This window comes from Hyperolius riggenbachi, chromosome 4 (assembly GCF_040937935.1).
Source record: "Hyperolius riggenbachi isolate aHypRig1 chromosome 4, aHypRig1.pri, whole genome shotgun sequence".
Taxonomy (NCBI): Eukaryota; Metazoa; Chordata; class Amphibia; order Anura; family Hyperoliidae; genus Hyperolius; species Hyperolius riggenbachi.
In genome coordinates, this window is record NC_090649.1 from 209,747,394 (window position 1) to 209,774,807 (window position 27,414).

Consider the following 27,414-nt stretch of genomic DNA (forward strand, 5'->3'; position numbering starts at 1 on the left):
GTGTAAAAATACACCACAAAACACATTATACTACTTCTCCTGAGTACGGCAATACCACATGTGTGGCACTTTTTTGCACCCTAACTGCGCTAAAGGGCCCAAAGTCCAATGAGTACCTTTAGGATTTCACAGGTCATTTTGAGAAATTTCGTTTCAAGACTACTCCTCACGGTTTAGGGCCCCTAAAATGCCAGGGCAGTATAGGAACCCCACAAATGACCCCATTTTAGAAAGAAGACACCCCAAGGTATTCCGTTAGGAGTATGGTGAGTTCATAGAAGATTTTATTTTTTTGTCACAAGTTAGCGGAAATTGATTTTAATTGTTTTTTTTCCACAAAGTTTCATTTTCCGCTAACTTGTGACAAAAAATAAAATCTTCTATGAACTCACCATACTCCGTACGGAATACCTTTGGGTGTCTTCTTTCTAGAATGGGGTCATTTGTGGGGTTCCTATACTGCCCTGGCATTTTAGGGGCCCTAAACCGTGAGGAGTAGTCTTGAAACCAAATGTCGCAAAATGACCTGCAAAATCCTAAAGGTACTCATTGGACTTTGGGCCCCTTAGCGTACTTAGGGTGTAAAAAAAAAAAAGTGCCACACATGTGGTACCGCCGTACTCAGGAGAAGTAGTATAATGCGTTTTGGGGTGTATTTTTACACATACCCATGCTAAGTGGGAGAAATATCTCTGTAAATGACAATTGTTTGATTTTTTTTACACACAATTGTCCATTTACATAGAAATTTCTCCCACCCAGCATGGGTATGTGTAAAAATACACCCCAAAACACATTATACTACTTTTCCTGAGTACGGCGGTACCACATGTGTGATACTTTTTTGCAGCTTAGGTGCGCTAAGGGGCCCAACGTCCTATTCACAGGTCATTTTGAGGCATTTGTTTTCTAGACTACTCCTCGCGGTTTAGGGCCCCTAAAATGCAAGGGCAGTATAGGAACCCCACAAGTGACCCCATTTTAGAAAGAAGACACCCCAAGGTATTCCGTTAGGTGTATGGCGAGTTCATAGAAGATTTTATTTTTTGTCACAAGTTAGTGAAAAATGACACTTTGTGAAAAAAAACCAATAAAAATCAATTTCCGCTAACTTTTGACAAAAAATAAAATCTTCTATGAACTCGTCATACACCTAACGGAATACCTTGGGGTGTCTTTTTTTCTAAAATGGGGTCACTTGTGGGGTTCCTATACCGCCCTGGCATTTTACAGGCCCAAAACCCTGAGTAGTCTGGAAACCAAATGTCTCAAAATGACTGTTCAGGGGTATAAGCATCTGCAAATTTTGATGACAGGTGGTCTATGAGGGGGCGAATTTTGTGGAACCGGTCATAAGCAGGGTGGCCTTTTAGATGACAGGTTGTATTGGGCCTGATCTGATGGATAGGAGTGCTAGGGGGGTGACAGGAGGTGATTGATGGGTGTCTCAGGGGGTGGTTAGAGGGGAAAATAGATGCAATCAATGCACTGGGGAGGTGATCGGAAGGGGGTCTGAGGGTTTGGCCGAGTGATCAGGAGCTCACACGGGGCAAATTGGGGCCTGATCTGATGGGTAGGTGTGCTAGGGGGTGACAGGAGGTGATTGATGGGTGTCTCAAGGTGTGATTAGAGGGGGGAATAGATGCAAGCAATGCACTGGCGAGGTGATCAGGGCTGGGGTGTGAGGGCATTCTGAGGGTGTGGGCGGGTGATTGAGTGCCCTAGGGGCAGATAGGGGTCTAATCTGATAGGTAGCAGTGACAGGGGGTGATTGATGGGTAATTAGTAGGTGTTTAGGGTAGAGAACAGATGTAAACACTGCACTTGGGAGGTGATCGGACGTCGGATCTGCGGGCGATCTATTGGTGTGGGTGGGTGATCAGATTGCCCGCAAGGGGCAGGTTAGGGGCTTATTGATGGGTGGCAGTGACAGCGGGTGATTGATGGGCGGCAGTGACAGGGGGTGATTGATGGGTGGCAGTGACAGGGGGTGATTGATGGGTGATTGATAGGTGATTGACAGGTAATCAGTGGGTTATTACAGGGGAGAACAGATGTAAATATTGCACTGGCGAATTGATAAGGGGGGGTCTGAGGGCAATCTGAGCGTGTAGGCGGGCGATTGGGTGCCCGCAAGGGGCAGATTAGGGTCTGATCTGATGGGTAACAGTGACAGGTGGTGATAGGGGGTGATTGATGGGTGATTGATGGGTAATTAGTGGGTGTTTAGAGGAGAGAATAGATGGAAACACTGCGCTTGGGTGGTGATCTGATGTCGGATCTGCGGGCGATCTATTGGTGTGGGTGGGTGATCAGTTTGCCCGCAAGGGGCAGGTTAGGGGCTGATTGTTGGGTGGCAGTGACAGGGGGTGATTGATGGGTGATAGGTGATTGGCAGGTGATTGACAGGTGATCAGTGGGTTATTACAGGGAAGAACAGATGTAATTAATGCACTGGTGAATTGATAAGGGGGGGGGGTCAGAGGGCAATCTGAGCGTGTGGGCGGGTGATTGGGTGCCCGCAAGGGGCAGATTAGGGTCTGATCTGATAGGTAAAAGTGACAGGTGGTGATAGGGGGTGATTGATGGGTAATTAGTGGGTGTTTAGAGAAGATAACAGATGTAAACAATACATTTGGGAGGTAATCTGACGGCGGGTTTGCGGGCGATCTAATGGTGTGGGTGGGTGATCAGATTGCCCGCAAGGGGCAGGTTAGGGGCTGATTGATGAGTGGCAGTGACAGGGGGTGATTGATGGGTGATAGGTGATTGGCAGGTGATTGACAGGTGATCAGTGGGTTATTACAGGGAAGAACAGATGTAATTAATGCACTGGTGAATTGATAAGGGGGGGTCAGAGGGCAATCTGAGCGTGTGGGCGGGTGATTGGGTGCCCGCAAGGGGCAGATTAGGGTCTGATCTGATAGGTAAAAGTGACAGGTGGTGATAGGGGGTGATTGATGGGTAATTAGTGGGTGTTTAGAGGAGAGAATAGATGTAAACAATGGATTTTGGAGGTGATCTGATGTCGGATCTGCGGGCGATCTATTGGTGTGGGGGGGTGATCAGATTGCCTGCAAGGGGCAGGTTAGGGGCTGATTGATGGGTGGCAGTGACAGGGGGTGATGGACGGGTGATGGACAGGTGATCAGGGGGGATAGATGCATACAGTACATGGGGGGGGGGGGGTCTGGGGAGAATCTGAGGGGTGGGGGGGTGATCAGGAGGGAGCGGGGGGCAGGGGGGGGGATAAAAAAAAAATAGCGTTGACAGATAGTGACAGGGAGTGATTGATGGGTGATTAGGGGGGTGATTGGGTTCCAACAGGGGTCTGGGGAATGGGCAGGGGGGGGGGTCTGATGGGTGCTGTGGGCGATCTGGGGCAGGTGGGGGGGGGGGAAAATCAGTGTGCTTGGTGCAGACTAGGGTGGCTGCAGCCTGCCCTGGTGGTCCCTCGCACATTGGGACCACCAGGGCAGGAGGCAGCCTGTATAATACACTTTGTAAACATTACAAAGTGTATTATACACTTTGTATGCGGCGATTGTCGGGTTAACATCCCGCCGGCGCTTCCGTATGGCCGGCGGGATGTTGCGGCGGGTGAGCGGCGGAGGCGGAGGATCGCGTCACGGATGACGCGATCGCTCCGCCCATGCCCATACAAGGACCGCCGCCAATTGTCAATACGGCGGTCCTTGCGGCGTCCACTTCCCGGCCGCCAATTGTATATACGGCGGTCGGGAAGTGGTTAAAGGAGTACTATCGATTGAAACGACTTTTTTTTTTTTTTTAATACTCTATATTAGTGTACACATTGCCACTAGTGCTAAGGGCACTTTATTTCTTCACCCAGGTCTCTCTCTCACTATCCCTGCTTAAAAATTCATTTCTCACACAGCTCATAGTAGTTTGGGTCACCCTGAGCTGCTTGGTTACTCTGTCACACAGCTCACAAATATATTTCACTGTGTCACTCACAGCATGCAGCAGACATGAGGAGAAATAGGCTGATCTGAGGTGGTAACAGGTAACTAAATGAGCTGGAATATAACTAGCTATACCACGAGTTTGTGTTTACACTCAGACTGGCTGCCTGCTTGAGGCATTCACTCCAGGCTGCATCCACCTTACAAGCTGCTGAGAGGGGCAGACCACTGTCTACAATTAGCATTATTAGTATCTTTATCAGTAAAGAGAAGCAAAGATAATAAACACACATTGCTAGAATCTTTAACCCCTTACCACCATATCAACAAGATTCTTTCAGCAAGGTGATAATTAAACTATAAACTGAGGAGTTGATAGCAACTCCCCTGTGCAGAGACATGGTCTAGCCCTCTGGGAGCCTCAGTATTAGATACATTTTGTATCCAACACTGACGCCAAAACTGACTGAGGATTTTACAGCTGAGAGGAACAGCTGTGTGAGGAATCAAATTGCTCCTAGTACTTGCCCTAATGTGTGCTACAACATACAGCATTTAAAAATAAATGCATACATCGATAGTATTCCTTTAAGCTTGAGAAGATCTTGTTTTGAAGTATGTCTTGTTTATAGGGTTATACAGAAACAGATGGCTTTCATGCTGGGTCGCCACGGTGTCTATCTTGGTCTGAATGAGGATGTAGAAGAGTACGAGGATTTGACAGAAATCATGTCAAATGTTCAGCTGAACAGCAACTTCTTGGCTCTGGCTCGAGAGGTGACATTTTCAATAATACCCACTTTTAGTCACTTCTTATTTTATTTTTAAATGCCTTATTGTATTGTGATTATTTGTATTCCTTTAGTTGGATATTATGGAGCCCAAGGTGCCAGATGATATTTACAAAACTCACCTGGAGAACAACAGTAAGTGTAGAACGCAGCTGGTCTAACTGGAAGACTGAAAACCGTGCATAGTATGTTGATGTAACACATCTTCTAATATCCATCATTCTCACCAATAGGATTTGGAGGCAGCGGATCACAGGTGGATTCAGCAAGGATGAATTTGGCCTCCTCTTTTGTGAATGGATTTGTTAATGCTGCCTTTGGGCAAGACAAGCTGCTGACAGATGATGGAAATAAGTGGTTGTATAAGAACAAGGATCATGGTAAGAACTTATGCACTGCTATGCTCTGTTTTCTGTGTACTGTATTTTCTGCTTGTATTGTCCTATTCTCACACTTTGTCATCCTGGTTAGGAATGCTCAGTGCTGCAGCTTCCTTGGGTATGATTCTCTTATGGGATGTTGATGGAGGCCTTACTCAAATAGACAAATACTTATATTCTTCAGAAGACTACATCAAGGTTAGTTTTAGAGGTAGTCATTAACTGCTAGGATTTATGCATTTATGTGAATGCAGAATGTATAGATTTATCATTATATCAGTGTATACTTAATGTGAATGCTTCTATTTGCAGTCTGGAGCTCTCTTAGCCTGTGGAATTGTGAATTCTGGGGTGAGAAATGAATGCGATCCTGCTTTGGCTCTGTTGTCAGACTATGTCCTCCATAATAGCAATACAATGCGGCTTGGTGCCATTTTTGGGTTAGTACCTCAAACTTTTTCGCTGTTCTAAATATTACTACTACAGAGTACATGAGGGATAGCATTATGTCCATCTTTGTGTGGACCAAAGTTAATGAAATGGTAAAGCTCTGGAGTGTTCAACTCCTATAAAATGTTCTATACTTTATAGGCTTGGTCTTGCATATGCTGGATCCAATCGTGAAGAAGTCCTGTCACTGTTACTTCCAGCAATGGGGGATTCAAAGTCTAGTATGGAGGTAAGGCAATCATTTTTATTACATACAGTGGCTTGCAAAAGTATTTGTCCCCCTTGAAGTTTTTTTCCACATTTTGTCACATTACTGCCACAAACATGAATCAATTTTATTGGAATTCCATGTGAAAGATCAATACAAAGTGGTGTACACGTGAGAAGTGGAACGAAAATCCTACATGATTCCAAACATTTTTTACAAATGAATAAGTGCAAAGTTGGGTGTGTGTAATTATTCAGCCCCCTGAGTCAATACTTTGTGGAACCACCTTTTGCTGCAATTACAGCTGCCAGTCTTTTAGGGTATGTCCTTTACCAGCTTTGCACATCTAGAGACTGAAATCCTTGCCCATTCTTCTTTGCAAAACAGCTCCAGCTCAGTCAGATTAGATGGACAGCGTTTGCGAACAGCAGTTTACAGATCTTGCCACAGATTCTCAATTGGATTTAGATCTGGACTTTGACTGGGCCATTCTGACACATGGATAGGTTTTATTTTAAACCATTCCATTGTTGCCCTGGCTTTATGTTAAGGGTCGTTGTCCTGCTGGAAGGTGAACCTCCACCCCAGTCAAGTCTTTTGCAGACTCCAAGAGGTTTTCTTCCAAGATTGCCCTGTATTTGGCTCCATCCATCTTCCCATCAACTCTGACCAGCTTCCCTGTCCCTGCTGAAGAGAAGCAACCCCAGAGCATGATGCTGCCACCACCATATCTGACAGTCGGGATAGTGTGTTCTGAGTGATGTGCAGTGTTAGTTTACTGTCACACATAGCGTTTTTTTATTTTGGCCAAAAAGTTCCATTTTGGTCTCCTCTGACCAGAGCACCTTCTTCCACATGTTTGCTGTGTCCCCCACATGGCTTGTGGCAAACTGCAAACGGGATTTCCTATGCTTTTCTGTTCACAATGCCTTTCTTCTTGCCACTTTTTCCATAAAGGCCAACTTTGTGCAGTGCACGACTAATAGTTGCCCTATGGACAGATTCCCCCACCTAAGCTGTAGATCTCTGCAGCTCGTCCAGAGTCACCATGGGCCTCTTGACTGCATTTTTGAGCAGCGCTCTCCTTGTTCGGCCTGTGAGTTTAGGTGGACGGCCTTGTCTTGGTAGGTTTACAGTTGTGCCATACTCCTTCCTTTTCTGAATGATCGCTTGAACAGTGCTCCGTGGGATGTTCAAGGCTTTGGAAATCTTTTTGTAGCCTAAGCCTGCTTTTAAATTTCTTAATAACTTTATTCCTGACCTGTCTGGTGTGTTCTTTGGACTTTATGGTGTTGTTGCTCCCAATATTCTATTAGACATCCTCTGAGGCTGTCACAGAGCAGCTGTATTTGTACTGACATTAGATTACACACAGGTGCACTCTTTTTTAGTCATTAGCACTCATCAGGCAATGTCTATGGGCAACTGACTGCACTCAGACTAAAGGGGGCTGAATAATTACGCACACCCTACTTTGCAGTTATTGATTTGTAAAAAATGTTTGGAATCATGTATGATTTTCGTTCCACTTCTCACGTGTACACCACTTTGTATTGGTCTTTCACGTGGAATTCCAATAAAAATGATTCATGTTTGTGGCAGTAATGTGACAAAATGTGGAAAAATTCAAGGGGGCCGAATACTTTTGCAAGCCACTGTATAATTGAGCTTGTTGCCCATATTTAAAAATTGTAATAAGACCATTTGATGTGAATGCGTTTAAGTTTTATGAACAGTTAGAGATATTGGCCTCAATTCACTAAGCTTATCTCCTGTCTTTAATAACGTTTCTAGAATTGTCACCATGGTGATAAGGAATGTAGTGGTCAGGAAACTTTTTACCTCAGGCAAACCTAAAGTTAACTCTTCTGTCTTTAAGTTAACTCTTCAATCCTTAAAATAACTCGAGAGTTAAAGACAGACTGTTAATTAACTCCGTGTGAAAATAACTACAGAGAAGGTAACTTAAGGAATGAAGAGATAAGATAACTCTCTGTGTGGAGGTAAGTTTTCTCTTGCCTTATTATCTCCAGCATGATCTTAGTGAATTGAGGCCATTGTCTACACAACTGTTCCTCTTCTCTCTGCACAGGGTTCTTCAAGTACATTTACCATAACAATTAAGCCCAGTTTTTTAATACATTGTGGTCAGTGTGTGGCCTGTGCTGAGTTTTTCAAGAGCTGTCTTAATTGCTTCTAGGGGAGAGTCATTAACTTCTCAGCAGCCTCAAACTAATTATCTCCTTTGAGAGAGCGCACTGCATTTTGACCTCAACCGATAAAACTAGTTGTGCTGTAAATTCTTGGAATGTTTTGATGTCTTTGGGCTAGCAGAGGATATAGAAACTAAAAGAAGAAGTTCTATGCTATTTTCTCACTCTGCTCCCTAGTGACAGGTGGCCCTAAATGCACATTAAAGTAGTACTAATAGCATGGAAATGTAACAAATAAAATATTAAAAAATTGCTAAAATTAATTGGCCTGGAGCACTTGCAAACAAATCAAGGAGAAATTGGCCGGAGATTTCAGTGCAGCCGGCGCCACCATAGGCCAGAATAGGAATAACGACTAAAGTGGTGCTCACAGTAATTTGGCCAGCAATAGATGGCAGGCAATTTACACCTTACCCCCTGAGAGCATGGCAACATGGAGGGGTAATGGTGATTAACACCACTGGGACTTTTGCAGGAGCAGGGTGAGACATTTTTTGGCTTTAGCCTGCGCCCAAATTTCCCGGCGGCTTAGTTATATGTACACACTTGCAGGCCTGTAAATAAATTGGCTGCTAAAGGGCTAAAGTGGAACTGTAGGGAAAATAACAATTAATACAATTTCTGATTGTTTAAATTTATAAATAAATACTGTGAACAGTGTTTGCTCATTGTAAAGTCTTTCCTCACCCCGATGTACCTTCTGAAATGTATAACTGGTGGTGACATTTTTAGTTCTGTAAGGTAAACTGTGTGGAATGTTCGTTACTGAGAGTTCTATGCACAGAGGGAGATATTGCTTGCTTGGCAACTGGGAAAAAAGCTATTTCCCACAATACAGCAACCTTCACAGACCGCAAACTGTCAGGACCATGGTCATGACATCACACTCTGGGAGGGATTACACCACAATATCAGCCATACAGACCCCTTGATGATCTATTCGAGAAAAGGTAAAGCTTTCTCATGGGAAAGGAAGTTTCGGCTACTGAGCTGCCATTTTTATTACCGTCAGCTTTTTAACTGGACCCACTGGACTTTGATTCCTTTTGGCCCACCACAGTAGCTTTAGGTCTCCATAATCTGACTTGGGTGGTGTGCGTGCACAACCCAAAACATATTTGTTAGATAATTGCTACCTACCAACATACTACCTATGTTTATGTGGTTATCCTCTTACAGGTTGTTGGTGTAACAGCTCTTGCTTGTGGCATGATCGCTGTGGGATCCTGCAATGGAGAAGTGACTTCTATCATCCTTCAGACAATAATGGAGAAATCTGAGCAGGAGTTGAAGGACACTTTTGCCCGTTGGCTTCCTCTTGGTTTGGGGTTGAATCATCTAGGTGAGTTGGCTTGAGAGTAAAGCTAAGGAAATCTGTAAAATATAAATCTGTTCTGATTTAGTTTTAACTTCTTTTCACAGGGAAAGGCGAGGCCATTGAAGCAATTCTAGCTGCATTAGAGGTTGTGTCTGAACCATTCCGAAGTTTTGCCAATACTTTAGTTGATATTTGCGCATATGCAGGTATGTTGCTAATTTTTGACATGGGTATATTTCATACTGCAGACTTTCACAACAGTAATTTTGCCATTTTCATTTACCTTAATGTTGCTCAACAGTATGGCTGTTCAGAAGTCTGTGTGTAGGTGGGTCATATGGATGTTTGAGTAATTTTAAGCACTAATGGCAACCTTTTAATTCAAAATTAAATATAAAAACACACTACCGAAAGGGGTACAGGTAAGAAAATATGTCACACTTTGCCAATTTCGGCTTAACCTTAATTGTACATAAAAATTGAGAGGAACGTTAGATCAAGTCACTCTTCACTGGATCAGAACTGTCAGACAGATATCTTCTGTATACAGAGATTTGCTAAAAATAGTTCGTGCGCCAGGGTCTCTGTGTACTGACTTAGTATCAATGTCAGATTGCTGGATGGTAGTGTGCGCCAACAAAGGGTGAATAGACATATAAGGGTCTTTGCTGATTTCCCCCCCCACCTATAGTTTCTGGGTGGGGTGTAGCTATCTTGCATATACCGAGTCAATCACAATTTGGACACGCTTAAGTCAGCCCTTTGAGTATCACTTACCAGTCACGCTCTATACCTCACTCTTGACACCTATGGTGATCTTCATACCCAGCTACCTTCTATGAAGGTTTATTTTTTTTCCCCTATGGGGTCAATTTCCTTTACCAATATAGCATGGTAGGCTGGTGAATTATGTACACAAGGTAACCAGTCTCCCACCAAGGAAACAGTGCGTTCTCTGTGTATATTCTCTTGCTGGTAGGGCTGACTTAAGCGTGTTCAAATTGTGATTGACTCGGTATATGCAAGATAGCTACACCCCACCCAGAAACTATAGGTGGGGGGGGGGATCAGCAAAGACCCTTGCATGTCTATTCACCCTTTGTTGGCGCACACTACCATCCAGCAATCTGACATTGATACTAAGTCAGAACACAGAGACCCTGGCGCACTAACTATTTTTAGCAAATCTCCGTACACAGAAGATGTCTGTCTGACAGTTCTGATCCAGTGAAGAGTGACTTGATCTAACGTTCCTCTCAATTTTTATGTACAATTAAGGTTAAGCCGAAATTGGCAAAGTGTGACACAAAATTAAATATACCCCAGTGGCGCTGGCAAATGCATTTTTTTTCTCCCTTCCTGATTATACAACCAATTATATGGTTGTATTCATTGGGGGGTGGTGGGGGTCTTGGTAGAGTTATACCCTGACAAACAAAGTAGCCCATACAAACATCCATGATCAGACAAAAGGCTAAAGTTGAGTGCATTTTATTGAGGACTTATCCAACAAGGTAACAGGTCCCCAGTAGTGAGCTAATTTTTTGTATGCAATACATAAACCTGCTGTCCTACTTTTTCCTATTACTAGGTTCAGGAAATGTCCTGAAAGTGCAGCAGCTTCTCCATATCTGCAGTGAACATTATGACTCCAAGGAGAAAGAAGAAGAGAAAAAGGACAAGAAGGAGAAGAAAGAGACCCCTGCAGACATGGGATCCCACCAGGTAATGGCTGGCTTGTGATATGCTTGGCAGACACTATACAGTGTTACATATTGTATATAAATTGCTTACCTGGTCTACCACCATACATCATAAAATATTAGACAATGTTTCAGTAGAAATCTGATCTAATATCAACCGTATGACTGCAGCTGCTAGCTTTGTACTGTTTGGTGCATTATGTGTACATCATGCATATAGTACTGCCCATTGCGCCCTCTGGCATCAAGCCGCCAAAGACAAATCCAACCAATATTTTTATCATATTGCTTTCGTTTTATTGGATTTTCCTAAGATTTGATGTTTATATTGAATCTGATGTGTGATCTATTACATATATCATCTAGCAGATCTGGCTGGGGGGGTGTTTGTATTGAGGAGACTGAAACCTATACTAACTGTGGCTACAACTACTGCCCGCTATGAAATAGGCACTAATTGCCTATAGGGGGGGGGGGGAGTTACTGACCAGGGCTAAGTGATGCAAGGCAGTGAGGAGAGATTAACTTGCCTCTCAAATCTCTCTGCTCTTTTGTTGGGGGCGGGGTTGAATGGAGCAGCATCTCCATCCTCTCCCTTTGCTGTCATGGGGAATCACAGCATATGCATGTGGGGTGGAGCTTTGTGGTTGGGACAGAGTTAAGTGTCCAGGCGACCAGGGTAAAGGCCAGCCCTGAAGGCTGACCCTTCTGTCCAGAGATTGTCATAGTGCTTCCACCCTGTATTTGGAGTTCACCTCCCCTCTGCGTGTGTCATCCTGCACTGTCGTGTCCTCCTTCCACCCCTACTTGGTACTCACTGCTGCTTTTTCCTGACCTAGCTGCTGCAGTGTGCCCACCAGCCTGCTTTGTCTGTCTGTCCACAAACTTCTCAGAACACCCAGATTCGAATCACATTGCACGGAGCGTGCAATGTGATTCGAATCTGGGTGTTCTCTGGCTTGTCATACAGTTAAGGACTGTGCCCTCCATTCACACCACACAGAGAAAACTCTGTGAATGGCATTTGTTGCGGGAGCAGTTTAAATTGTGAAGTTGGGCATAGGCAAGCAGGCTGGTGACTGAGTAGTGAAGGCTGGCAAACTGATTGTGGGGGAACAAGGAGGAGCCGCAGTTATTATACTTGGGTGTTCCTAAAGCCAGCTGCCAGAGCCCTGATTATCCGTTTAGCAGCCCGTGCTCAAGGCAAGCGCACTTGCAGCAACAAGCCATGCGATACAGGAGAGAGGGGTTGGGGCCTCTGGTGTTCTGCAGGCAGCATCGCTCTCTTCTTGTCCAGCTCTATTATGTGAAAGTTTTTGTCACCTTGGAATTTTATTTTTTTTCTCTGCAGGGTGTTGCAGTCCTGGGCATTGCTCTCATAGCCATGGGTGAAGAAATTGGCTCAGAGATGGCGCTGCGTACCTTTGGACATCTGGTAGGATTTTGGAACTGCTTTAAGAAAATATGACTTGGCCAGCATGCAATGTATTAAGACATGGCTTAATCACAGTCTGACTTCTCTGTAAACAGACTTTGAAATTAGATCATGGAGGCAGTTTCTACAGGCCAAAAATCTACTATTTTAACTTACCTGCAGTTTCTTGCAGCCGCCTGGAGTCCTCCAGTGCCCATGACGTCATCCTGATCCCTCTCCGGCCAGCAGCAGTGACCAGCGCAAAGCTGGCCTGTCACTGCGAATCGCCAGCTACTGCGCATGTGCAGCCCCGAGCCGTGCACACCCTGATCGTGCTGCCAGGAGTGATGTGTGCAGGATGCAAAAATTGCTACTGTGCATGTACAGAGCGCGATCAGGGTGCGCACTGCTCGGGCCCGCGCATATGGAGTAGCCTGCGACTTGCGGCAAAAGACCAGCTGTACGGGGGTCACAGCTGCTGGTTGGAGGAGATCAGGAGGACGTTGCGGGCACAGGATGACTCCAGGGGGCTGCAAGAAGCCCCAGGTAAGTGAGAGAGTTTCATTTTGGTAACTGGGGGTGCAGGAGTGACATAAAGGGATTAATGTGGTTTTTATTTATATGTGTAGAATTGATCATAGTGCATTTTTAAATGTGCCTACTACGTGGCTCTTCCTGCATATAAAGCTGAATCGCAGCTTTCTAAGCACAACAGAAAGTGAAAGTTAGGGTTTTTTTACACTTCAATGAATGTTCTCTGGTTCGTTACAACAGAGATCATTCATTATTCAGGTACTTTGGGAACATCTGTTCCATTCACCAATTTGTGCTGTAATGTCCCGTGACGGTGGCAAGCATGGGTGCGCACAGAAATGCAAAGACCAGTATCTACGCCCCTGGGACTTTAGATGAAGTCCTGGGGGGAGTAGATATACTGCCCCAAACACAACTAGTAGTTAAGGGCTGGACAGATAAAGAGAATGCATAGAACATAACTAGTAAGGAAATGCAAGTAAAGTTGGTAAAATCTATTCACCATTTCCAAGATAGAGCTCTGCACTTAAAGGGAACCTAAACTGAGAAGGAAATGGATTTTTCCTTTTAAAATAACACCAGTTGCCTGACTCTTCTGCTGATCCTGTGTCTCTAATACTTTTAGCCACAGCCCCTCAACAAGCATGCAGATCAGGTGCTCTGACTGAAGTCAGACTGGATTAACTGCATGCTTGTTTCACGTGTGTGATTCAGCCACTACTGCAGCCAAAAAGATCAGGACTGCCAAGAAACTGGTATTATTTAACAGGAAACATCCATATCCCTCTCAGTTTAGGTGCACTTTAAGATCATATACGCTAAAAGGATATTAGAAGAATTGAGAGATCCTCTTAAATCACAGTGGTAATATTATTCTTTCTCTCTTCTGTGTCAACATCTAATTTTTTATTTTAATTTTTTCTTCAATAGCTAAGGTATGGTGAGCCAACTCTCCGCAGAGCTGTCCCCTTAGCTCTAGCGCTTATTTCAGTCTCCAACCCAAGGTTAAATATTCTGGATACATTGAGTAAATTCTCTCATGATGCAGATCCAGAAGTTTCCTACAATTCTATCTTTGCTATGGGCATGGTTGGCAGTGGTAAGTGATTCCTTTCGGTGTCTTAATGACTTCTTACTGGTGATTAAAGTTTAAGCCACACGTGAGCCTTTTTTTTTTCCATAGGAACCAACAATGCTAGACTTGCTGCTATGTTAAGACAATTGGCTCAGTATCATGCCAAGGATCCTAACAATCTCTTCATGGTGCGATTGGCACAGGTTAGTTAAGCTATACCCACCTAAACTTCTGTGTACACCCTCAAATCCTCCTTTATCCTCACATCCTAGAGTATACTTTTCATGACAAGCTCTGGAAATGAGCCACTGATGTCCCAAGTCCACTCCACAAAGCCCACCCGCTGCATTACCCTGCATCGCCCCCACATCAATATGCTCCCTGCCACTGAATACAGTGTTCTGAGGTCCATGGTAGTAACAGCAGCCAAAGGAGGTTTTTGGCATCCACAAATCCCCACCCACCCAAGACAGTAGGAAGCTTTGCTGTTCCACTGACATGGCAGCCTGCCACCAAAAGACAAAAGGTCCTTTCCCACTTGTAAAGGTAGCCATACATCTAGCGATGATGGGCAGGTTCGACCAAGAGTCAAATCAGATTCGATTAGAGAGAGTTCTGTTGGCTGCCCATACACCTCAGGCTGATTCCCGATTAATTTCAGCATGAAATTGATCAGGAATCTGCCTTGTGACGTTGCATCCGGCCACCTCGCCGCCCCGATGCTGTCTGCCCTAATGTTACATTTCCGTTTGACCCGACATTACCTGGTTCCGAGCACACTCTGTTCTTCATACACACATGCCACGTGATTGCCGTGTATGGCGGTCGCGTGTCTGACGTCACACGTGTGCCCTTACTTGGCAACCACGTGGGAGGCGTGTATAGAGAACGGAGAAAGCCCGGAGCTAGCGGAGGCCATGGACAGATAATGCATCACTTTCACTGGGGGGCGGGGCTAATGCCGGGGTTTTGTTGCATTCATTGCTTGTCCCAATATCTCACGGTGTTACCGCCGCGCACCCATTTGAGCAAGTCGGCCCTACTTCTTGTAGTATGTGTGATTGACTAATGCAACCAATTTGGCCCGAAATTGGTTGCATTGTCAGTTGGGCATGCACTTGGTGGCACCGATTTTTCTTCCAATTAGATTATAATAATCGATTTGGATGGTCAATCGGCCGCCAAGTCGTCTGATGTATGACTACCTTAGGTTTCAGCATGACATAATTATTGGAATTTTGATTTAGGACAGTTAGATGGGGGAGGGGCAGGGGTGCTCACAATAGAGGTGACTGGGAGTGAGGGGGGGAGAAACCAATCCCAAAGTGTATATAGGCTTTAATATATAAAACAATCTCTAGATAAAGTGTTTGGTTTTTTTTTTTCCCCCTCATGAGGGAAAAATCTTGATGTACAAGCAATAAAAGAACATAATTTGATGTGTGTCCAATTCAAAATGGTGTGCACACACTCATAAATGTTAGGTGTTACCATAAAAGCTAAGGATCATTCAATGCTAATTTACAAGGTTGATAGAAAAGACCATAATCACCAAATACATATTGCAGTGTCTCAGACAGAAGTTTAAACTTGAGAATGTCACCTGATGCAGAATCTGGCAGCTTGAGCCATCCTCCAGTTTTCACAGCAGGGTTCACCACAAGAGCAAGAAAATTCTGGGCTTAAAAGAATACTATCGATACCCAAGTTTTCTAAAATGACAGTGTGCAAGTAATGTCTAAGTAGCAGTGTAAACATTTCCTACTTTTCATGTTAAATATCAGAGGCAAAAGCTGTAATTTCATTGAGGGTATGATTTAGCTATATTGGGACAAATCAATTGCAGAAGGGGTGTCTGCTTCAATGCACAGCCAGAGTTGCATATCAGACTGCAGAAAGCAAATATCAAACATATCAAACTCTGAAAGCAAAAACGGTATGAAAAAGCTGTGACAATTAGTTACATTTCTTCTGCTCTCTTCAGACATGTCAGTCAGAAACACAGGACACAGGATCTGCAGCTGTTGGGAGCTCTCTTCTGTCACACACAGAGCTACACATAGGGCTGGTGCACACCGAGCGGCTTTTTCAGCGTTTCTGCAGCCGCTTGGTCAATGTATCTCAATGGGGTGGTTCACACCAGAGCGGGAGGTGTTTTGCAGAAACGCATACTACCGGGGTGAGGCATTTTTTGGGGATTGTGGATGCGTTTCTGCCTCAATGTTAAGTATAGGAAAAACGCAAACCGCTCTGAAAAACGGCAGTTCAGAGCGGTTTTGCAGGCGTTTTTGTTACAGAAGCTGTTCAGTAACAGCTTTACTGTAACAATATCTGAAGTCTACTACACCAAAAAACGCTTCACAAAACAGCAAAATGCTAGCTGAAACGCTACAGAAAAATAACAAAAAGCGTTTCAAAATCTGCTAGCATTTTGCGGATCTGCTAGCGTTTTTTGGTGTGCACCAGGCCATAGAGTTAACTGATCAAGTGTGAGGGGAATTTCCCCTCTCCTCATGGCTCAGTCAGCCGTCAGTTTTGGCGTCAGTAAAGTTTGAATGTATTTTGCTAACAGTAAACAAAGAAGTTGCTACTAAAATGTATACACCAGTACTTGGCAGCACTTCCCAAACAATTCCTGTGTCAATTGAAAAAAATATGTGAATCGATAGTATTCCTTTAATGTAGCTAGAAGTTAGCATAAGCTGGGAAGGGACAGGACCTGACTGGCATCCCTCATCTTCTGGTGACCAACCTGTTCCCGATCTTATGAAATTTGTTTGTTTTGTTTTTTGACAGGGTGAGTGTGGTCTGTTAATCCATTCCTGTATCATGGGTGTTGTAGGAGATAGCCATTTCTGATCAATGAGCTTTTATGTTTGTGTATATGAACTGTGAACTTGCTTGTATTACAGGGCCTCACACACCTTGGGAAAGGCACACTCACACTTTGCCCATATCATAGTGACCGGCAGCTTATGAGTCAGGTGGCAGTGGCTGGGTTATTAACTGTACTTGTGTCATTCCTGGATGTAAGGAATAGTGAGTATTTTTATTGACTTATTTTAATCCATGTGGGTTTCTCCTAGCGGTTATTTATCTTAATTATTCTTCCAGTGCGTCTTACTGAATAAATGTCTGTCTCTTATTTTTCTAGTCATTTTGGGAAAGTCACATTATGTACTCTATGGTTTAGTAGCTGCAATGCAGCCGCGCATGTTGGTTACATTTGATGAGGAACTCAGGCCTTTACCGGTATCTGTTCGAGTTGGACAAGTAAGTAACTGAATACTTCAGATGTGTACTGAAGTTTTTTTCATGTACAAAGAAAACATAATACTTTAGTTTATCTGTCACTGTTGAAAAGTTATCACACAATGCAATGTAATTTTGAAATATATTAGGATATTAGTTTATTCTTTTAGCCAAAAAGACAATCTTATTTAAAGTTGAGCAATTTTATGCTATGAAGCATTAAAATAGATGTAACTAAATTTCGTTTTCTGCCAGAATTGTTTGCTTTGGACACGTCATGCAGTGCATATGTGAGCAATTGCTGAACACAGTGGCCTCAATTCACTAAGCTTATCTCCTGTCTTTAATAAGGTTTCTACAGTTATCACCATTGTGATAAGGCAAGTAGTATTCAGGAAACATTTGACCTCAGACTAACCTAAAATTAACTCTTCAATCTTTAATATAACTCCAGAATTTTAAAGTTAAAAACAGGCTGTTAACTGCGTGTGAAAATAACTACAGAGGAGGTAACTTAAGGAATGAAGAGATAAGATAACTTGCCACCACACAGTGAGAGAGTTATCTCTTGCCTTATTATCTCCAGCATGATCTTAGTGAATTGAGGCCAATGGGACAGTAAGTTGTGCAGAAAGCAAAGATTGGATGGAAGAGCCATCGTACACATTTTATATGGCATTCATATAGATTTAGCTACCAATTAGGGCAGCCATAAGTCATGAGATTGTGTTTAATAGAACACTAGGACAAAAACGGTAAAAGTTTAAAATTGATGTACATTTATTCCAAAGGAAAAGCACTGTAAATGAATGCTTTCTTATGTAGTTTCTTACCGACAGGTGTTGAACTAGTCAGTCTCGTCACGGAGTCACCTCAAGGCTTTCGCTATTTTTTTTTTCAAAGCGCTACCTGGCAAGGATCTATGAAAAGATGGGAATGTTTAGAGCCAAAGAAAAGGCTTCATTTGTACAAAATGTTGTTTGCTAAATTGTAGCTTACACCCATCTTTTGTACATGTGACAGGTGTTACTTGCTATCTAGCAAATATAGCGTGTCTTTACAATAATGTGTGATAATTACACTAGTAGGTATACGGCATTCTGAAAATCTTAAACTTTACCTGAAGAACACTTTTTTTTATAAAAATGTTTCCACCTTTTGTAAAACTTGTGGTATGAGGTGCATTCTTTACATGAATACACGGCAAGGCAACATGTAGCGTTTGTCGTCTTTTTCCACCTTTAAGCATTTTTCACCTTTTTGTTTTATAGGCTGTAGATGTTGTGGGACAGGCTGGAAAGCCCAAGACCATTACTGGTTTTCAGACACACACCACCCCTGTGTTGCTGGCACATGGCGAACGAGCAGAACTTGCTACAGAGGAATATCTGCCGGTCACCCCCATCCTTGAGGGATTTGTCATTCTCAGAAAAAATCCCAATTATGATGTGTAGTGTTGCCTAAAGAACATGGGGGGTACTGTGGGTTGATGGAACTAGTGTTTTTTTTCTTTTTTGTTACTAAAACTTATTAAATAATTTCACAACTGTATTGTGACTTGTCAGTTAAAGCTTTTTTTTCTTTTTCTTTTTTTATTTCAATATACCTTTTATCAGGATGAGATTTATTTTAACAATGTCTTTCAAGGCAGCTCTAGACTCATAAGCCAACCTGTGTCAGACTTCACATGGTGCTTGCGTAGGTCTGCACTGTATAAGGTGACAGGTATACCTTACCTGTGTCAGACTTCACATGGTGCTTGCGTAGGTCTGCACTGTATAAGGTGACAGGTATACCTTACCGGTGTCAGACTTCACATGGTGCTTGCGTAGGTCTGCACTGTATAAGGTGACAGGTATACCTGTGTCAGACTTCACATGGTGCTTGCGTAGGTCTGCACTGTATAAGGTGACAGGTATACCTTACCTGTGTCAGACTTCACATGGTGCTTGCGTAGGTCTGCACTGTATAAGGTGACCGGTATACCTTACCTGTGTCAGACTTCACACGGTGCATGATTAACCACTTCACCCCAAAGGGGTTTTTACCCTAACGGACGAGCGATTTTCACCTTTCAGCTCTCATCCCTTTCACTACTAATCACAATGAAATGATCTATAATTTTTTTTTCACCACCAATTGGGCTTTTTGGAGTGAATTTGTTTTCAGTAATTTATTTTCTATGCATTTTAAAGGGAAAAACAAGGGAAAAAATGAAAATATACACTTTTTCCAATTTCATCCCCTATAGTTTTAATATAAACACTGTTACTGTGCATAAAACCCACACATTTTATCTGCCTATTTGTTCTGGTTATCACAAGATTTTCATTATTTCCCTAGTACAAAGTACGGTGACAATATAGTATTTGGAAATAAAAGGTGTATTTTTTTTTTATGGTTTTGTGCACTATTTTCAAGTGCACGGGAATGCATGCGCGAACGCGCACAGCGGCAGCAGCATTGTCTGACTTATAAAAACGTCCTGAAGCCATTAAGAGGCTCTAGAAGGGCGTTTTTATAAGTTGGTTTGTCATTAAGTGGTTAAAGTAGGTCTGCATTGTATTCAGCCGTACCTATCCCCTTACTGTGATTTGTATTTAAAAAAATAAAGAGAGGAAATAAAAGCCTGTAAAGAACTAGCTGGACCATGCTGAAGCTGGGAAAAAAAGAGGCCATCCTCTGCCTGCCAGCCTTCAAACTAGAATCAGATGGTTGGACAGGAGCTTGGCTTTGCAGGTTGCGGTCATGCCCCATTTACACCTGCATGACTATAAGCCAGTCTCTGCTCCAATGCAGAGTTGTGTATAGCCATATGTAGGGAATAGGTACAGTTACGTTTGTGGTCCGCAGTTCTTCTGACTGCAGAGCAATCAAAAATAGCAACTTGTTCTCTCATTTTTGTAAAGGCACATTATAAGGATGTGAGGTTTGACACAGGCTGACTTTAAGTTAAAGGATAATATAAGTAACAAGTGCAACCCCTTACCTAAAGAAACCACAGGAGTCTACCTGAAATGCAGCAGAATTGTACTGCTGCTGACCATGTGAAAATCTGAAAGATCAATTCAATTGGGCCATGGGAAGAGGCTTATTTGAGAGTTTGTATAGAGAGGATACATGGATGGAAAGGTCTGAGAAGATTTTTAAGGGAATGGACAGAACAGAAATACACCCATAGCATCAAAAATGAGTTAGGCCCAGTTCACACTTGCAAATAAGTGGCAAACGGATCCGTGAAAATGTATTTGATCACCGGTCGTTCGGATCTGTTGCCACTCCGTTTCCGTTTAGCTGCTTCCGTTCTGTGTCCCCACAGACCCCCACCTACAACGTACATTTTTCTATGTAGAACGGTCCGTTTCAGAAGGTAAGTTCTGCGGATTGTTCGGAACGAATCCAATTGGACGGATGTGAATGGATCCATAGGTTTACATTAGATCCATTAGCATCTGTTAGGATTTGTTTTGTTCCGATCGCGAACAGACAGTTTAACGCCAGTGTGAACTGGGCCTTAAAGAGAAACTAAACTCCTTCATTTTTCCATATAAACAATACTCCCGTTCCATTGAAAGATTTATTAGGAAACAATGACCACTCTTACAAGAAGATGTGCTCAGTAAAATTATAAGATCTCAACTGGCATTTTTCCAAAAGAGGTAATTTGTTTGATGACAGAGTAATGAGGAGCTACATGGGTAAAAGTATGGTAGGGGGCATCAGGTATGGTAGGAGGCATCAGAACAATGAGCAGCCAAACAGTTTTTTCAGTGCTGATAATGCAAAGCATGTAAAAATATAGTGTCCGAGAGAAGGCTTATTGTATTTTCATCTAAAGTGACAAAAGGTGACGGATCTTATTACATGCCTCACTATACAGGATTTATTAGAATGTAAATGTAATTTAAGGTAAATGGTTTGGACAAAAGATCCCTTCCATGTGAGGATAGAAGAACATATTAGAAATATGAAGTAAGGGGAGGACAATCAAATGGCCTCAATTCACTAAGATCATGCTGGAGATAAGGCAAGAGAAAACTTACCTCCACAGTGAGAGAGTTATCTTATCTCTTCATTCCTTAAGTTACCTCTTCTGTAGTTCATTTACCTCCTCTGTAGTTAATTTCACTCGCAGTTAATTAACAGCCTGTCTTTAACTCTGGAGTTATTTTAAGGATTGGAGAGTTAACTTAAAGAGAACCCGAGGTGGGAATTACTTTTACTATTGGGGCACAGAGGCTGGTTGTGCGCACTAAGACCAGCCTCTGTTGCCCCATCGTGTGTCTCCATGTCCCCCCTGCTCGCCGCTATACCCCCCGCATTGCTGGCGACACGCAGCGTGTCGCCAGCTCAATGTTTACCTTGCGCTGTCAGTCAGCGCTGCTCCCCTGCCTCCTCCGCATCGGCGCACCCGCCCGTGTCCCTTCCCTCCCGCTGATAGGAGGGAAGTGACGCGGCGGGTGGCGCCGATGCGGAGGAGGCGGGGGAGCGGCGCTGACTGACAGCGCAAGGTAAACATTGAGCTGGCGACACAGCCAGCAATGCGGGGGGTATAGCGGCGAGCAGGGGGGACATGGAGGCACACGATGGGGCAACAGAGGCTGGTCTTAGTGCGCACAACCAGCCTCTGTGCCCCAATAGTAAAAGTAATTCCCACCTCGGGTTCTCTTTAAAGACAGAAGAGTTAACCTTAGGTTTGCCTGAGGTAAAATGTTGCCTGAATACTGCATGCCTTATCACCATGGTAACAACTCTAGAAACGTTAAAGACAGGAGATAGGCCCAGTACACACCGAGCGGTTTTTGGAGCGATCCGCCAGCCGCATCTGCCTCTAAAAACGCTTGTCTAATGTATTGCAATGGGATGGTGCACACCGGCGGTTTGCGGTTTTTGCCAAGCCGCAAACGCGCCTCCTGCTGCGCGTTTGCGGTTTTCGGAAACGTTTCGTCCTCAATGTAAAGTATAGGAAAAACGCAAACCGCTCTGAAAAACGCTAGTTCAGAGCGGTTTGCCAGGCATTTTTGTTACAGTAGCTGTTCAGTAACAGCTTTTACTGTAACAATATGTGTAATCTGCTACACAAAAACGCACGCAAAACCGCTAGGTATGTTTAGAAAACCTCTCTAAACATACCTAGAATCGCTCTGAAATCAGCTCCCAAAACCGCTAGCGTATTGCGGATCTGCTAGCGGTTTTGGTGTGCACTGAGCCATAAGCTTAGTCAATTGAGGCCAAAATTGTCTCAGCACATTTTAGTAGATGCCATCATTCCGAAGACAGATAAATGAGGGACTATTTAAAATGTATGGCAAAGAACCCAGGACAATCAACTGAACCAGAAAGGCTTAGACATTGCATACACAGGGATTAAACTCTGAATATCCTGAACCATTTTCGAGTGCATCTGTGGTTCAGCTATTTTTAATCTGTGGGAACATTAGATACTTTCCTGGAAGCATACTGAAGAAATTGTGTTCATGGATATACTGTACTCACTGACAAGAATGTCATGTAAGTTAAATTTAAATAGCAAATGCCCCTTTGATAAAGTTAATACCGATGTGAATAATAATGTGAATCGGCTTACGACTGGTATAGAGCAGCTACATGATTGCAGCACACCCAGCACTGTATTTCGGCAACAGGAAGAGGGGGTAAGCCTGCCTCTTTGAATGTACTGGTTAGAAATGGTCCAAAAGGGGTCTGCCAGCTTCTCATGTGATCTGTACCGATATTTCTGTTGCATTACAGGTGAGACACCTGTGGTTGATTTAGATAGGGGTTGCTGTTGTTGCTGGTATTATCTGAAAGCTTAATAGGCACTACCAGACTACTGGATATTAGTGCAGACATATAGCACAAAAGGATATTCTTATTGGCGCTGAGGGGGTTTTATAACATGTAAATACAGTATTTAATTTATTTGCTGTTTTGTAGATGGATTTATGTGGGACTCAATGGCATGTTCTGAAAACCTCTACTTTGTAAGTGTTCAAAATATAAGCCTGCAGCCAATGTTGTTATTAAAATGGGTCTCAAGTTAGTAACGTTTTGCCCAAAACAGGTGCAAACAGAAATGGAGCAAATGTTGAATAATTATCCAGAGCAGCCAATCAGAAAGGTCACCTAACAATAAAAACACAATTGGTTGATCTGAGCAACTGGTCCACTTTAGCTCAGGTTTTCTGTCTCGCCCCCCCCTAATAAATTAATTAATGAATTAAATAATAGAATGTAGTTGATAAGCAATGCATTTTTATGGGATTGTGTCATCTGTCCTAAGCTGTTTGAAAGCCATCATATCTTTAGGTCTTTTCCCCCACTACAATGATGTGTGTGCCTTGCATTACTGTCAGGTCCATAATTGCACAGAGACATCTTTTTTTTCTAATTTTTGCTTCTGTACATTACCACAATGAATTTTAAATGTAACAACTCAGATGCTGTTGAAGTGCAGACTTTCAGATTTTAATTCAGTGGTGTGCACAAAACAATTGCATAGAAATGTGAGATAACTAAAGTATTATTTTTTTTTTTACGTAAGCCACATTTCAGGGGTTCCAAAATAATTGGACAAATTAAATAACTGGAAATAAACTTCAACTGCATCTGAGTTGTTTCATTTAACCACTTCCCGACCGCCTAACGCACAGAGGCGGCCGGGAAGTGGACCCCACAAGGACCAGCTCATGCCCAAAGGCGGCGGTCTTTGTAGGGGCATGGGCGGAGCGATCGCGTCATCCGTGACGCGATCCTCCGCCTGGCGCCGCTCACCCGCCGCAACATCCCGCCGGCCATACGGAAGCGCCGGCGGGATGTTAACCCCGCGATCGCCGCATACAAAGTGTATAATACACTTTGTAATGTTTACAAAGTGTGTATTATACAGGCTGCCTCCTGCCCTGGTGGTCCCAGTGTCCGAGGGACCACCAGGGCAGGCTGCAGCCACCCTAGTCTGCACCAAGCACACTGATTTCCCCCCCCCCCGCCCCAGATCGCCCACAGCACCCATCAGGACCCCCCCTGCCCACCCCCCAGACCCCTGTTTGCACCCAATCACCCCCCCAATCACCCATCAATCACTCCCTGTCACTATCTGTCAATGCTATTTTTTTTTTATCCCTCCCCCCTGCCCCCTCCTGATCACCCCCCACCCCTCAGATTCTCCCCAGACCCCCCCCCTCCAGCCCCCCCCCCCCCCCCCCCCGTGTACTGTATGCATCTATCCCCCTGATCACCTGTCAATCACCCATCAATCACCCCCTGTCACTGCCACCCATCAATCAGCCCCTAACCTGCCCCTTGCGGGCAATCTGATCACCCACCCACACCAATAAATCGCCCGCAGATCCGACATCAGATCACCACCCAAGCGCAGTGTTTACATCTATTCTCTACCCTAAACACCCACTAATCACCCATCAATCACCGCCTATCACAACCTGTCACTGTTACCCATCAGATTAGACCCTAATCTGCCCCTTGCGGGCACCCAATCACCCGCCCACACGCTCAGATTGCCCTCAGACCCCCCCTTATCAATTCGCCAGCGCATTACTTACATCTGTTCTTCCCTGTAATAACCCACTGATCACCTGTCAATCACCCATCAATCACCCCCTGTCACTGCCACCCATCAATCAGCCCCTAACCTGCCCCTTGCGGGCAATCTGATCACCCACCCACACCAATAGATCGCCCGCAGATCCGACGTCCGATCACCTCCCAAGTGCAGTGTTTACATCTATTCTCTACCCTAAACACCCACTAATTACCCATCAATCACCCCCTATCACCACCTGTCACTGTTACCCATCAGATCAGACCCTAATCTGCCTCTTGCGGGCACCCAATCACCCGCCTACACGCTCAGATTGCCCTTAGACCCCCCCTTTATCAATTCGCCAGTGCAATATTTACATCTGTTGCCCCGTGTGGGCTCCTGATCACTCGGCCAAACCCTCAGATCCCCCTCAGACCCCCTTCCGATCACCTCCCCAGTGCATTGATTGCATCTATTTTCCCCTCTAACCACCCCCTGAGACACCCATCAATCACCTCCTGTCACCCCCCTAGCACTCCTATCCATCAAATCAGGCCCAATACAACCTGTCATCTAAAAGGCCACCCTGCTTATGACCGGTTCCACAAAATTCGCCCCCTCATAGACCACCTGTCATCAAAATTTGCAGATGCTTATACCCCTGAACAGTCATTTTGAGACATTTGGTTTCCAGACTACTCACGGTTTTGGGCCCGTAAAATGCCAGGGCGGTATAGGAACCCCACAAGTGACCCCATTTTAGAAAAAAAGACACCCCAAGGTATTCTGTTAGGTGTATGACGAGTTCAGAGAAGATTTTATTTTTTGTCAAAAGTTAGCGGAAATTGATTTTTTATTGTTTTTTTTTCACAGTGTCATTTTTCACTAACTTGTGACAAAAAATAAAATCTTCTATGAACTCGCCATACACCAAACGGAATACCTTGGGGTGTCTTCTTTCTAAAATGGGGTCACTTGTGGGGTTCCTATACTGCCCTGGCATTTTAGGGGCCCTAAACCGCGAGGAGTAGTCTAGAAAACAAATGCCTCAAAATGACCTGTGAATAGGACGTTGGGCCCCTTAGCGCACCTAGGCTGCAAAAAAGTGTCACATGTGGTACCGCCGTACTCAGGAGAAGTAGTATAATGTGTTTTGGGGTGTATTTTTACACATACCCATGCTGGGTGGGAGAAATCTCTCTGTAAATGGACAATTGTGTGTAAAAAAAAAATCAAACAATTGTCATTTACAGAGAGATTTCTCCCACCCAGCATGGGTATGTGTAAAAATACACCCCAAAACACATTATACTACTTCTCCTGAGTACGGCGGTACCACATGTGTGGCACTTTTTTACACCCTAAGTATGCTAAGGGGCCCAAAGTCCAATGAGTACCTTTAGGATTTCACAGGTCATTTTGCGACATTTGGTTTCAAGACTACTCCTCACGGTTTAGGGCCCCTAAAATGCCAGGGCAATATAGGAACCCCACAAATGACCCCATTCTAGAGAGAAGACACCCAAAGGTATTCCGTTAGGAGTATGGCGAGTTCATAGAAGATTTTATTTTGTCACAAGTTAGCGGAAAATGACACTTTGTGAAAAAAAACAATTAAAATCAATTTCTGCTAACTTGTGACAAAAAAATAAAAACTTCTATGAACTCACCATACTCCTAACGGAATACCTTGGGGTGTCTTCTTTCTCAAATGGATTCATTTGTGGGGTTCCTATACTGTCCTGGCATTTTAGGGGCCCTAAACCGTGAGGAGTATACTCATTGGACTTTGGGCCCCTTAGCGCAGTTAGGGTGCAAAAAAGTGCCACACATGTGGTATTGCCGTACTCAGGAAAAGTAGTATAATGTGTTTTGGGGTGTATTTTTACACATACCCATGCTGGGTGGGAGAAATACCTCTGTAAATGACAATCTTTTGATTTTTTTTACACACAATTATCCATTTACAGAGTTATTTCTCCCACTCAGCATGGGTATGTGTAAAAATACACCCCAAAACACATTATACTACTTCTCCCGAGTACGGCGATACCACATGTGTGGCACTTTCTTGCACCCTAACTGCGCTAGGGGGCCCAAAGTCCAATGAGTACCTTTAGGATTTCACAGGTCATTTTGAGAAGTTTTGTTTCAAGACTACTCCTTACGGTTTAGGGCCCCTAAAATGCCAGGACAGTATAGGAACCCCACGAATGAATCCATTTTAGAAAGAAGACACCCCAAGGTATTCTGTTAGTAGTACGGTGAGTTCATAGAAGATTTTATTTTTTGTCACAAGTTAGCGGAAATTGATTTTTATTGGTTTTTTTCAGAGTCAAAGTGTCATTTTCCGCTAACTTGTGACAAACAAAAAAAATCTACTATGAACTCACCGTACTACTAACGGAATACCTTGGGGTGTCTTCTTTCTAAAATGGGGTCATTTGTGGGGTTCCTATACTGTCCTGGCATTTTAGGGGCCCTAAACCGTGAGGAGTAGTCTTGAAAACAAATGTCTGAAAATGACCTGTGAAATCCTAAAGGTACTCATTGGACTTTGGGCCCCTTAGCGCAGTTAGGGTGCAAAAAAGTGCCACACATGTGGTA

The 27,414-nt window shown here is 43.8% G+C and overlaps 1 protein-coding gene across 1 annotated transcript in view; it reads left to right on the plus strand.

Moving 5' to 3' along the window:
• The window catches only part of PSMD2 (proteasome 26S subunit ubiquitin receptor, non-ATPase 2), a 38,974-nt gene extending 20,159 nt beyond the window's left edge, over positions 1–18,815 (plus strand). Inside the window, exons 7-21 of the mRNA XM_068281318.1 lie at positions 4,559–4,703; positions 4,792–4,852; positions 4,951–5,097; positions 5,189–5,295; positions 5,410–5,537; positions 5,689–5,776; positions 9,148–9,310; positions 9,391–9,492; positions 10,878–11,011; positions 12,341–12,424; positions 13,868–14,036; positions 14,121–14,215; positions 16,925–17,051; positions 17,167–17,285; positions 18,536–18,815. Coding sequence (XP_068137419.1) covers positions 4,559–4,703; positions 4,792–4,852; positions 4,951–5,097; positions 5,189–5,295; positions 5,410–5,537; positions 5,689–5,776; positions 9,148–9,310; positions 9,391–9,492; positions 10,878–11,011; positions 12,341–12,424; positions 13,868–14,036; positions 14,121–14,215; positions 16,925–17,051; positions 17,167–17,285; positions 18,536–18,718 — 1,852 coding nt within the window. The 3' untranslated portion in view covers positions 18,719–18,815. The remainder of the gene's footprint in view (positions 1–4,558; positions 4,704–4,791; positions 4,853–4,950; positions 5,098–5,188; positions 5,296–5,409; positions 5,538–5,688; positions 5,777–9,147; positions 9,311–9,390; positions 9,493–10,877; positions 11,012–12,340; positions 12,425–13,867; positions 14,037–14,120; positions 14,216–16,924; positions 17,052–17,166; positions 17,286–18,535) is intronic.
• The last annotated feature ends 8,599 nt before the right edge of the window (positions 18,816–27,414 follow it).